The sequence below is a fragment of the Mercurialis annua genome, linkage group LG3, assembly GCF_937616625.2.
Source record: "Mercurialis annua linkage group LG3, ddMerAnnu1.2, whole genome shotgun sequence".
NCBI classification, from domain to species: domain Eukaryota; kingdom Viridiplantae; phylum Streptophyta; class Magnoliopsida; order Malpighiales; family Euphorbiaceae; genus Mercurialis; species Mercurialis annua.
The window spans coordinates 4155182-4169116 of record NC_065572.1 but is presented as its reverse complement, the minus strand read 5'-3'; the positions used below and the strand labels follow the sequence as shown (position 1 = coordinate 4169116).

Sequence of the window (13935 nt, the reverse complement as noted above, 5' to 3'; positions counted from 1 at the left end):
ATGAAATTAACCGTAGTCGCTAAAAAAGTTGAAGGTCGACAACTAAATGGCTGGGAATGAAACAATGACAGAGCTTGCGAATGACAGACGATGAAGACAAGCTAATAAGGGGCGACAACAACACTCAGACGACCGTTGTTGATGACGGTGCCGCCGGCATAATGACGGTCCTCTGACATCGACTAATGTGTGAAAATAACAGTTCAAAACTCAAAAAATGTAAAAAAACACCTAAAAACTTTGAAAACGTCCAGTTAAGTCTAACTTGAATTATTTTTTATAATTCATTTATTCTAAGTTCTAAATTTGTTTTCTGACTGTCACTATTAGATATTAGCGTATCTTTAAAAAATTGTATTAAAATTACGAGTTTACAAGTATGTTTTTGATAGATTATTGGTAGATTAAAAAAAGAGCGTATTTTTGTAAAAAAATTTAAAATAATAAAATGTATTTTTTACAACAGAAAAAATCAGAACATATTTTTACAATTAAAAAAATAAATAAATAACGTAATTTCCTCTTTTGTAAATTCAATTGACTAGGCCAGTAAGACCTAGCCCGAGCCCAAATAACTTCTAGCCCTAGATGGAGTTCAACTTCGAACTCTAGTCTAAGCCCAAATAACTTCACATACTGGCACACATCTGCAAACAGTATGGCCTACACTCCACTATCAAAGCTTCCCATAGAATCCTCTTTACTTCCTCACTAAGCACATCTTATGCTAATACTCATCACTTTTAATATAAATAATGAATAAAAAAAAACATGAGTTTTTTTAACTCTTTCTTAATTTTTTTTAAGGCAAAAGATAAAAAAAACTCGCATATACAAATTAGCCTTTTTATTTTTTGTGATATAATTAAACTCTCTTTATTTTTAAGTACAACAAATCTCCTTTCTCCAACATTATTAAAAACATTCGTTAACGGCTGACATATCTCTAATAATCATATAGGAAAAACATTTAAAAATAATTTTAATGTTTAAAATATTTACTAAAAATTTAAGAGGATAAGTGTGCCAAAAGTAAAATAAAATAGTTTGTTTGTTCGATTTTAAAAGAATAAGAGTTTAATTATTCAGTTTTAAAAATATAATTGTGCCTGAAAAAATAAAAAAGCTGATCTATATTTTAAAAAAAAAGTGGAGGATTTTTTTGTGCCTTCTACCTCTTTTTTTAACCGATCTGTATAAATAAATTATTACTGTTAAAAGTAGTTGTGCGTGTGAATGAGTTGATGAAGCTTTTGGGGTCATTTTCTAATTTGATAATATTTGTGCCTCAATTTTGACTTTAGGAAAGTGTCCCAGAAACACTACGGAAATCACAAATCAATGATCATCATTTAATCAACTAATCAAAATCGTGTGGTGCAGATTTCAAGAAATTTCCTAGCTTTTGATTCATAAATTAGCTCGCAATTTCATTTTGCCTGTCGTCTGATCTCTATTCAAGGGTTTATAAATAGTGGAAGAAAAAAAAATCATCTCAGACGTGGAAAATCAGTGGTTTTGTTACATAAAGGTACCTTTTTATGCTCTTATCTTACTTTGATTTTGTTTTAATTTTGTGTTTTATTTCTAAATTTGGGTGTTAAATTAGATTCTTAATTGGTGGTGTTGTTAATTCGTTTTCTTTTATTTTATTTTAGTATTGATCAGATTTATGAATAATTCTTAGGGTTTAGAATAATATGCTCAATTATCAATTGAGGTTCATGGGTTTGTTTGGAATCGGTAAAAGATTTATCCTTTTCTGATTTTAATGTTTGCCACAGTATTGTAATCTTGTCAAATTTTCCCAAAAGTTTCTTGGGAATTTTCTTTAAATATTATGGTTTAATAATTGGATGCTGCATATGGGTATTCACAAATCTAGTTGTGGAATTAGCTAAAATTGAAGACTATTTGACAAGTGTGGACTGTGGAGTGATTTTCTTTTTATGTTCATATTGTTCTATGATTCAATTTGGATCTTCATGAAGTAAGTTTGATACTTTACAACTGGGACTAATCAAGTAAATTCATCGCTTCAGTAATATAGTATATCGTCCGTATATATGCGGACTCTGAAAATAAAGAAACGAAGTACTTGAGCTACTCATGTTTTTTCATGAAAGTTGTGCATGAACATTGTTGGTAGGTTTTACCCAAAGTAATAATGGTCATGTTGAAGGAAAGTGTTTGCACGGTTTACAGTTTTTATTATCGTATAGCTTTAAAAATGTTGTCGTGCATCCGTTTGGGATGATCACCGTCTATATTTTTTATGCTTTAGATGTGTAGTTCATGCAAATTTTGATTAATTGTGTAATTGGTATCTGTCAATGCCAACGGTCATGTCATGTCATCTATGAAAAACAGTTGAAAAATGGTTTACTTAAGATTTGGTTTTCCAATTTCAGGCTTTGGGTTCAGATCCTTTAAATTATTATGGAGAGAATTTGTGCTGGTTCTGGCATTGACGGAATCAGTGACCTCCCTAGCAATGTGATAGATCACATCCTGGCATGTTTACCATTAAAAGATGCTGTGAGGACCAGTACCCTATCAAAGAAGTGGAAGGAAAAATGGTATACGGTGCCTCAAATTATTGTCGACGAGAGCTTTTTCCATGAACGATCTCAAAGAAAACTGGAGGGTATTATCAGTTATATTCTTACTCGACATGAAGGGAAAATAGAGACTTTTTCTGTGTCCGTGGAGAAAGTTAAAGACCGTTACAACATGAAGTTGTGGATATGGAGGCTATCAAAGAAGTCTATACAAGAATTGACCCTCCTAATCCGAAGAGGTCGCCGCAATGAAGTCCCATCTGGTTTGTTTTCTTGTCAGCAGCTGCGAAAGTTGAACCTCCGCCATTTTGAGGTTAAGCCATCACATTCATTCAAAGGATTTCAGAATCTTATTAGCCTTCAGTTGAACAAAGTCAACATAACAACTGCTGTATTTGAAAAGCTTATTGCTAGCTGCCCTCTGCTTGAACAATTGACAGTAAGAAACTTGAGTTGTATCGACCATCTTCATATCAATGTCCCAAGTCTCAAGTACTTCTCATTTGATGGAGAATTCAAATCTATTGTTTTCAAGACTCCATTACTTGAGGTATTGTCTATCAATTTTTATCGGATTGGATCTGAGAATAACCAGTTTGATCTAAGATTCAAATTCCGTGGTTTACCACCTGCAATTAAGGAGCTCTACGTGCGATGCCAATTTCAGAAGGTAAGACAACTTTATAATTTTTGTCTGGGCACATGTTTTTAGAAAATTGCGGGCACTAATTTTGTTAGTTTTCTACTTTTGCTTTTAGTTCTTGGCCGCAGGGGATACATTCACTGAAGTTTCAACTTCTTACAATCATCTCAAGACGCTTGGCATAACTGCATTTTGTTTCGAAAAGCTAGATGATATCTCATGTCTCATCTCTTTGATGGAAAGCTCCTTAAACTTAGAAATACTTGATATTACTGTGAGTATTAAGTTGGAGATGACAATTCTAATTCTTTTATATATAGCTTTTTTGTCTACTATGTAGCATGTACATGGATACGGGAAAATGTGACACTTGGACACAAACACTTTGAAAAGGTGTTATTTTGAGGTTGTCTATGTTAAAAGTAAAGTTTGATATCCGAAACGCCAAGTTTCTAAAACAGAAAACGTTGGATGAATGAAGTGTCCGTGCAACTTAATTTGTCTGAATCGTCATCTATAATTGTTGATGATCTCATTCTGTTGTGCAGGCGTGCAACTGCAAAGATGGAGCTGTACCTGAAACAGTTTTAAAATTTTGGGAAGACCAAAACCATTCTTCAGTGTCGTTGAACCGGTTGCAGAAGGTAGCAGTGAGGTCATTCCACGGTAAGGATCACGAGCTGAAGTTTGTCCAATTTCTGCTGGCTAATTCACCTGTACTCAATGAGCTGACTGTTGAGTGCATGAAGAATCCCGATTTTGACGAGGATGAAATAAAATCAGTGCTGTCACTTTTATGTCCTGATTCCGCAGAATTGAAGTTCATTGGAGGTAATTATGATTCGAGCAGTGATGATTCATCAGATTCCGATGACAATTCAAATGGTTCCTACTCTTCCGATAGTGATTAGTTAGCTAGCATTTAAACTTAATTCTGTTTTAGAGGTGAGAAATAGATATGTGAAGATGTTTGATCTCAATTTTTTGTACTTTTATTTGGCTTTAGAATCTGTCATTTGGGAGTAAGGTCGGATTATGTCACTGCGGTTTGCAAAGTCTATATAAATAAATCAGGAATGCTTCTGTTTATATTATTGTGCATCAAAGCCACCTTGAGTTTTTCATATATGCCAGGAGTGAGCTAGGTCGCTTAAATCGAAATAATTGGTTTAATCGATTTATTTTGGTTAAATTTAATTAAAAGTTTTGGTCAATTGGACTCCATCAATAAAAAATTTAGTTCGGTTTAGATGAGAATTTTATAAATTAAGTTAATCAAATTAATTGAATTTTTTTTTATGTGTTCAACTGATTAATTTGCTAGTTCGGTGAGTTTGATTTTGTGTTTTTAAGATTCTTAACTAGTTTAGTTGAATCAGTTTTGGTTAAAATTGATTGGTCGGTTGATAAAAATTATCCATTATATAATTGAGTATTTATATTTATATGATCTCCAATAAACTCTTTAATTTAAAGAATGTATATAAAAAAAATTAAAATTAAATACTATCAAATATCTGGTATATAATAAGTGCAAAAGAAAATTATGAGTAAAATAAACAAAAAATAATCAAAGAAAAATATTAAAAAAATGATAGTTAGTGTAAAAAAACATTTAAAAATGTAAATTATTCAATTTATTATATTTTTGATTGTCATTAGTTGATAGTTAATCTTAAAACCGTCGAGAAAGATGATATTGTACCTGGAAAAAATTAAAAAAATTTAATAAAATTAAAATTAAAAATATGATAAATAATAAATGCATAAATATAATAAACCAAAAAACTAAAAATAATAAAAAAAAATATATTGAAAAACTTGTCTAAAAAATAAATTTAAAAATGTAAAAAAATTTCAAATATAATAATTTAAAATTTTAAAAACTAAAAAGGCCCTAAATTAAGTTTGAAAATGAGGCCCCTACTTAATTTGAAACACTTACCATTCACGTCAAGCTTCAATTTTGCCTCATTTCAAAACCAGTGGTTTTGTTACATAAAGCCGCCATTTTTTTCCTTCTGAAGATTATCGTTCAGGTACTTTTTTTATACCCTTCATTTTGTTTCAATTTTGTTCTAGATTTCCAATATTGAGTGTTAAATTAGATGCCTACTTGCTGTCTTAGAGTTATAGGTCTAGGGTTTAAGGTTTAGAATTTAACGACTCTAAATTCAAATTTGGAGTGGGCAACTATACAATTTTGAATCTTTTAAAAATGAGTATCAGTATAGAATTGAATGATATAGTTTTGCCAACTTAAAATTTATAGAATGCTCAATTTAAATTTTATATTTTGCAATTTTTCCCATACAATCTTGCCCACTTTATATAAATTTTCTACGTCCGCCGCTGATTATAAGCTCGTCTTTTCGATAGTTATTCTTTGGGAAAGTAGTTTATAGATTCTGTGTTGCTGAAAAGTTGATGCTAGCTAGCTAATCACTAGAAAAGTATTATGATGTGATATTGATATTGCATATTAAACACATTCTCACAAGTGTGTGAGTGGTTTACCGAAAGGACTGAGTACTGAGAATGATGAATTGTTGTCGTTCGTCCACCGGGGATGATCGCCATCTATCTTCTTGACGTTTTAGGCCACTTCTTGCGAAATTTGATAAATTGGTTTGGTTTTTCGATTGCAGGTTTGGAATAGATGGGGATTTGTGTTCGTTCTTATTCTGACATAATAAGTGACCTCCCTGGCGATGTGATAGATCGCATTCTGGCATGTTTACCATTTAAAGAAGCTGTGAGGACCAGTACCCTGTCAAAGAAGTGGAAGAAACAGTGGTACACGGTGCCTCAAATTATAGTAGATAACAACCTTTTCCCCTCACAATATCAAAGATCTATGGAGGGCATTATCGGTTATATTCTTACTCGACATCAAGGGGAAATAGATAAATTTTCTCTATCTTTGGACCAAGTACAAGACCCTTTCGACCTGAAGATGTGGATATGTAGGCTATCGCAGAAGTCTATTCAGGAATTAACGCTGCTAATCCGGTGGGGTCTCCGCATTGAAGTCCCATGTGGTTTGTTTTCTTGTCAGCAGCTGCGAAAGTTGAATCTCCGCTATTTTGACGTTAAACCTGCACATTCATTCAAAGGATTTCAGAATCTTATTAGCCTTCAGTTGGACGAAGTCAAGATAAAAACTGCTATATTTGAAAAGCTTATTGCTAGCTGCCCTCTGCTTGAACAATTGACAGTAAGAAACTTGAGAATAACCAGTTTGATGTAAGATTCAGATTCCCTGGTTTACCACCTTCAATTAAGGAGCTTTACTTGCGATGCCAATTTCAGAAGGTAAGACAACTTTTTAATTTTTATATGGGCACATGTTTGTAGAAAATTGCGGGCACTAACTTTGTTAGTTTTCTACTTTTGCTTTTAGTTCTTGGCTGCAAGGGATACATTCGCTGAAGTTTCAACTTCTTACAATCATCTCAAGACGCTTCGACTAATTGCATTTTGTTTCGAAAAGTTAGACGATATCTCATGTCTCATCTCTTTGATGGAGAGCTCCTCAAACTTAGAAATTCTTGATCTAACCGTGAGTATTAAGTTGGAGATGACAATTCTAATTCTTTTATATATAGCTTGTTTGTCTGCTATCTAGTGCACGGATACGGGAAAATGTGATACTGGGACACATATAATGCGAAAAGGTGTTATAGTAAGGTTTTGTATCCGTAAAGGCAAGTTTCTGAATCAGGAAATGTTGATTGAATAAAGTGTCCGCGCTGCTTAATTTTTCGGAATCGTCATCTATAAGTTGATGATCTCATTCTGTTGTGCAGGCGTGCAACTGCAAAGGTGGAGCTGTACCTGAAACGGTTTTGAAATTTTGGGAAGACCAAAACCATTCTTCGGTGTCGTTGAACCGGTTGCAGAAGGTAGCAGTAAGGTCATTCCACGGTAAGGATCATGAGATGAAGTTTGTCCAATTTCTGCTGGCTATTGCACCTGTGCTCAATGAGCTGACTATTGAGTGCATGGAGAATCCTAATTTTGATGAGGATGAAATTAAATCAGTGTTGTCACTTTTATGTCCCGACTCTGCAGAACTGAAGTTCATTAAGGGAGGTAATTGTGATTGGAGCAGTGAATCATCAGATTCTTCTGATAGTGATTAGCTAGCTAGCATTTAAACTTTTTTTTTTTTTGAAACTAGCTAGCATTTAAACTTAATTCTATTTTAGAGGTGAGAAATAGATATGTCAAGATGTTTGATCTCAAATTTTTTTACCACCTCTATTATATTTTGCTATATTTTGTGCTTTTAACTCGCATGATGCTATATTAAATGATAAATTTTAAATTATATAATATCCGCGCGATGTAGCGGAATATTATAATTTATTTTGTTATTATAAATTTAATAATAATTTTATTTATATTATTTAAGTTTAGTATGCTATTTTCTTTATAAAAATATTATGAAAATCTTTTACAATTTATTGCAAAAATAATTATTGAACAAAAGTTTATAACATATGATGGCAGTTTTATCAATATTATCCACCACTATTTATTATTCTTATTTTTGAAATTCATGACTGTAGGAAAAACAATAAGTTAGTTATTTAAATTGTAACTTGTGGAAATGATTTGGTGGAGATGGGAATGGCATCTATAGACTAATATTTTAAAATAAATATCAAATTTTAAATGCTCATATTAGATAAATAAATACAATTATGGAAAGTGTAGTATGAAAAATTTAGAAAAATATTTATCGTGAAACTTTTAATATTATGCACAATTTATTTTGATTATTTTAAATGAAAAATATCTTTGGTTTTCTCTTTAAACTATTGCATATTAATTGTCTTTTTTATTAAATTTATTGTTTACATGTTATTTAGTTTGTTTGATTGTCGATGTAAACATGATTTTATAAAAAAAATCACATTTAATAAAGAATTATTTGTATAAATTATATCCACCATTTATTAGTAAATAGAGCCAATTTTATTTTACCATATTATTAAAATACAAACAATGATATAATTTAATTATTTAAAATTTTCACACATGTAATTATATGTGAAATATTATTGATTGTGTCTGCAAAGGATGTGATAAATACATTTTATTTAAATTTCTTTTGTTTGGCAATGATATTTTTCTCATTTACAATTTTTAAAATTGAAAAAAACAGTAAAAAATAATATAAAAATGCAGATATGATGAATAATGCTGAAGTTAGATGAAAAGAAAAGGAGAGCCATCTCACAGATAAACAACAAAAAATTAAAGCTAACATTCTATTTTTGTTAAAAAAATAAATATAAATACTAATATCAAAGAGAAAATTATAAAACTTATCATTTTAAAAATTCACCTTATTTCACCTCCTGCTAAAATGAAGTTATAGCGATTTTGACTAATATATCCTTATAAACAGCTATAAGGGCAATTTAGGGCTTCAGAGTTAGTTTTTCATCTTATTTTGACTTTATTGGAAATACCATACTTGCTATTAGGGGTGTACATGGGTTGTTTTGACCGGTTTATCATTGATATTTAGTCCAACCGAATTATACTGATTTAACAAATTTTCAAAGCAAAATCAAATCATACAGATTATAAACCAGCAAAATTGGTTTGATTTAATTTGATAATTTTTTCTTTAAAACCAACTCAAACCATCATCAAACAATTATTTATTTATTATCTAAAATAAAAATTTAATAATTTAAAATTATTTATTCATCATAAAAATAAATATTATATTTATATAATAAATTATAATAATGACTAACAAATGAGAAAAATATTTTATATTATAAATTTTTATATTTTATTAATATGATAGCTCAATATTATAGAAATATAACATTTATTGGTCGATAATATACAATATTAAAATTATAAATAATTATAGTTATTTTATCAGATAATATTTAAATATATTATTTTATCAAGTACAATTTAAAAAAAGGTGACCGGAATTTTATTTTTAAGTTATACTATTTATAATTTTAATAAGAATATATATGTATGTATGTATATGTATATAGTGGTTTGATTTGGTTTATGTTGCTTTATAATTTTTGAAACCGCAAATCAAACCAGTAATTACTATTTTTTATTTTCCAAACCAAAGTCAAACCAACAATTTTTTAAACCGTAATATTTGGTTTGGATTGGTTGAAATTGTTTGATTTGGTTGGTTTGAATTTTTTCTGTACAGCTCTACTTACTATTGTCGTTTTGTGTTGCTATATAATTTTTTTTCTTTGACCAACCGTTTTATACTTCAATCAGATGTGTTTTGCCCTATTGTTTCTGTCGTTTATATCTTATGTCGTTTTTGTTTCATTTTAATGTATAGTATAATAATTGATTTTTATGTTATATGTAAAATATATATTTATTAATAATTTTAATTTTAATTTAATTTCTAAATTTCATTAGTGATTACTATCTAAATATTAAAATATATATTTGTGACAGATAATTTTAATAAAAAATAATAGTATTTTTAAATTTAAAATATACTATAAATTATATCTGACTCTTTCTTTTATTTTTTCATAAATATTAATTAATTAATTTTTTCATTATTTTATTTTACTTTTTTATATTAAAAAGGAAAAAAAACATTATTAATTTAGCTTAAAAAATAATTATAATTGATGAAATATGAAATAGAGAGTGAAAATGATAGAGAGACAAACTCAGTCTTTTTCTAAATATACATACATTAGTGTAAAATTAAAAAAAAATTGTGTATTTTTTTTCCCACAGTAAAAAAACTCCAATTCTGTAAAACAACAAAAAACAAAATAAGCTAAATTCAGTTTGGTTTTAGAAGGAAATGTGGTTAAACTATTAGTGGCAAGAGTTCTGGAATTAGGCAACTTCCTTATAGTTATTTGTTGAGAATTTCTTGAAGGGTGGGGATTTTTACACTCCACATTTTGATTTCTGCACTCCAATTCTTTTCAAGTGGACAATAATATCCTTTTCCTTTTCCTTTTCCCTCTCTTCTTTAATATAATACTTCACCAATTTCCCGATCAAACCTTCAATACTGATAAACATTTTACTTTTGCTTCTCTAACTAAATATGTAATCCCATAAGCACCATATAGCTTTATTATTATTATTTTCATACTTTAATCAAAAGTTTTTCGGCAACTTCATTATTATCATATTTTACTCGTAATTAATATCACAATTTTTTTATTTATAATGGTAAAATCTCTTAATTATGTTCAGAAAATTTAAATCTAAGTAAAATTAAAATTCAAGCAGCACGAAATTAACAAAACTAAAACAATGTATTCTTTAGTTTATTATTACTGAAATTAAAACCTATTTTTGAAAAAATAAAATTGTTTAGATATTCCGTGAATTTAACTAACAAAAAATAATTGAAAAAAATATATTTATCTCATATTATCACTCAATTTTAATTTCCAATCCTGCACTTCTATTTTTTTCAAAAATTACAACTTTGCACTTATATGTTGGTAAAACGTAAATACAATTTTAGTATTGCACAATTGTTTTCATTGGAAAACATATTCATATGAAATAATTACCTTATTTATTTTATAAATAGATATTTATAATTAAAGTGAATGAAGAATAAAAATTATAATACTATTAAAAAAATTGATAATTTATGCTGATTACATAACAAAATTATGAATTTATAAAATTTTAATTTTTTTTTATAATTATAGTTGGACAAGTTCTGTTTGATCTAAAGATGAAAATAATTAACATAAATTTTGCATATTTAACATATATATATAATTACATAATTATTGAAAGTTTAATATTCATAAATCCATAATTTATATAATATACAACAAATAAATAAAAAACTATTCAAAATTTTAAACTTTTTTAATAAATTTATTTGGGTTTTCTTTAACAAATTTAATATGAAAAATCTAACTGATTAAAAATAAAATTTAAGAAACTAAATATAATAATATTAAATTATAGATAATAATTTAGAATATTTTTAGTCTAAAGTGAAATCAAACATTTTTTTTATAACAAAAACACTTATACTTTCTCAAAATTAAGACATAGGCTGTTACTTTAAAATAAAAGTACAAATATTAAAAGTAAAATTTAATGATAATACAGCAAGTTATTATATATTTTGGCAAAATATTCAAACAACTTAGGTCTTACCGCCTTAGGCAGTTAGGCGAGTCCACATAAGATAGAAGATAAATAAGAATAAAGGGTAGTATTGTCTAATTTAAAAAAATATGGAGTGCAATCATCAATTGTGGAGTGCGGAAATCGCTACCCTTTCTTGAATGATCATCCTTCCTTAATTATATCCACTCAAATTTGAAATATTTTTACAATTTGTAATCACCAAATATTAGGCAACCTTGCCATTCAAGTCAGCTTCATTATTTCGCCTTACTTCAAATCTTTATAAAAGGTGTGGAAAACCAGTGGTTTTGTTACATAAACCAGCCTTTTTTTCTCCTTCAAAAGATAATCGTGCAGGTACTTTTTTGTATCCCCTTGATTTTGTTACAACGAGCAGCGGACCTAGGAAAAGCGTATAACAACTTTACAATTTTGAATCTTCTAAAGAAATATTACTATATAATTGAATAATATAGTTTCGCCAACTTCAAATTTATAGTATGCCAACCTTAATTTATATTTTACGATTTTGCCTGTCTTATAAATGTTCTGTAAAATCTTGTCTATGTTATATAAATTTTCTAGGTCCGCCACTGATTATAAAAGCTCGTCTTTTCGATAGTTATTTTTTAGGAAAGTATTCTAGATTTTGTTTTGCTGAAAAGTTGATGCTTTAGGGGAGTTCTTGCAAAATTTGATAAGTTGGTTTATTTAAGATTTGGTTTTCCGGTTGCAGGCATTGATTTAGATCCTTAAAACTATTATGGAGGGGATTTGTGTTGGTTCTGATTCTGACAGAATCAGTGACCTTCCGGGCAATGTGATAGATCAGATCCTGGCATGTTTACCATTCAATGATGTTGTGAGGACCAGTACCCTGTCAAAGAATAGGAAGGAACAGTGGTACACGGTGCCTCAAATTATATTGATCGATGACGGCCTTTACGACAAACGACGTCAAAAAACTATGGAGGGCAATATCGGTTATATTCTTACTCGACATCAAGGGAAAATAGATAAATTTTCTGTATCTTTGACGCGAGCAGACCCTTTCAACCTGAAGATGTGGATATGTAGGCTATCACAAAAGTCTATTCAGGAATTGACGCTCCGAATCCCACTCGGTCCCTGCAGAGAAGTTCCATCTGATTTGTTTTCTTGTCAACAGCTGAGAAAGTTGGATCTCGATCATTTCAAGTTTAAACGACTACCAATTTCGTTCAGAGGATTTGGTAATCTTGTTAGCCTTGAGTTAACCAGTGTTTACATAACAAGCGCTGTGTTTACAAAGCTTATTGCTAGCTGTCTGCAGCTTGAACAATTGACAGTAATACAGTTGGATTATTCCGGCCATCTTCATATCAATGTCCCGAGTCTCAAGTACTTTTTGTTTTCTGGAAGATTCAAATCTATTCCTTTCAGGACTCCTCTTCTTGAGGTATTGTCTTTATGGCAGTTGGACTCTGAGAATTTTAAGTTTGATCCACAGTTCCGTGGTTTTCCACCTTCAAGAAGCTTTATGTGGGATGCGGATTTTGCGAGGTAAAAGACAACTTTGTACATTTTGTTTGGGCAGATGTTGTTAGAAAATAGTGTGAACTGATTTTGCTGGTTTCAGTTATTTGGTGGATGGGAAAATACAGTCCCTCAAGTTCCAACTACTTACAATCATCTCAAGACTCTTGAACTATCTTCATTTTATTTTGACAAGGTCTTCGAAATCTCATGTCTCCTTGCTTTGATGGAAAGCGCCTTAAACTTGGAAACACTTGATATAACTGTGAGTATCAAATTGGAAAAACTTGATGTTGTAAGTCAGAATCTTGGTCTAAAACTTGTTGATGATCTCCATTTTCTTGTGCAGGCGTATAGGTTCGGGTACATTTACATGTCTGGAGATGAACCTGGAAAAGTTTTTAAATTTTGGGAAGACCAAAACCATTCTTCCTTGTCGTTTAACCGATTGCAGAAGGTAATCGTAAGGTCATTCTGCGGAAAATATAATGAGATGAAGTTTGTCCAATTTCTGCTGGCTAATTCACCTCTGCTCAAGGAGCTGACTGTTGAGTGCATGAAGAATCCTGATTTTGATCAGGATGAAATAAAATCAACGTTGTCACTTTCGTGTCCCGATTCCACAGAATTAAAGTTCATAGCAGGATACCATTGAAAACTATGAAAGACCAAAACTATGATTCAATCGGTGGCGAATCGTCAGAGTCCGATGGCAACTCAAATAGTTCTTACTCTTCTCTGATAGTGATTAGTTAGCTGCCATTTAAACTTAATTCTATTTTCTATCGGTTCAATCCGGGAGTTTGATTTTATTTTTTAGGATTTTAAAATTTATTTAACTGAAAAGGACGCGATCTTTTCAAGTTTATTGAACATGATCGGTGTTATTCATATATATATCCTATAACATATTTAATATATAAACGAATTAATTGTTCAATCGATTTACAGTTACTCTGTACTCTTCATTTTATATTGAAGACTGTAGATCGACTGAACATCATACATTATATTTGATAAATTCATGAGGATATTAATCCGATTGATAATTCGATCGATACAAAATTACCC

General features: G+C 29.8%; 2 protein-coding genes and 1 pseudogene across 2 annotated transcripts; all 3 read left to right on the top strand.

Moving 5' to 3' along the window:
* The first annotated feature begins 1236 nt into the window (after positions 1 to 1236).
* Positions 1237 to 4293, top strand: LOC126672136 (F-box/FBD/LRR-repeat protein At1g13570-like). The gene is made up of 4 exons (XM_050366079.2): positions 1237 to 1531; positions 2412 to 3231; positions 3320 to 3478; positions 3753 to 4293. Exons 2-4 carry the CDS (start codon positions 2440 to 2442, stop codon positions 4113 to 4115), a joined length of 1314 nt encoding a protein of 437 aa, XP_050222036.1. The 5' UTR covers positions 1237 to 1531; positions 2412 to 2439; the 3' UTR covers positions 4116 to 4293.
* An 818-nt stretch (positions 4294 to 5111) lies between these two features.
* Positions 5112 to 7499, top strand: LOC126672138 (F-box/FBD/LRR-repeat protein At1g13570-like; annotated as a pseudogene).
* A 4432-nt stretch (positions 7500 to 11931) lies between these two features.
* Positions 11932 to 13519, top strand: LOC126672137 (F-box/FBD/LRR-repeat protein At1g13570-like). The gene is made up of 2 exons (XM_056104986.1): positions 11932 to 12886; positions 12968 to 13519. The coding sequence occupies exons 1-2, from the start codon at positions 12113 to 12115 to the stop codon at positions 13517 to 13519; spliced, it is 1326 nt and encodes a 441-aa protein (XP_055960961.1). The 5' UTR covers positions 11932 to 12112.
* The last annotated feature ends 416 nt before the right edge of the window (positions 13520 to 13935 follow it).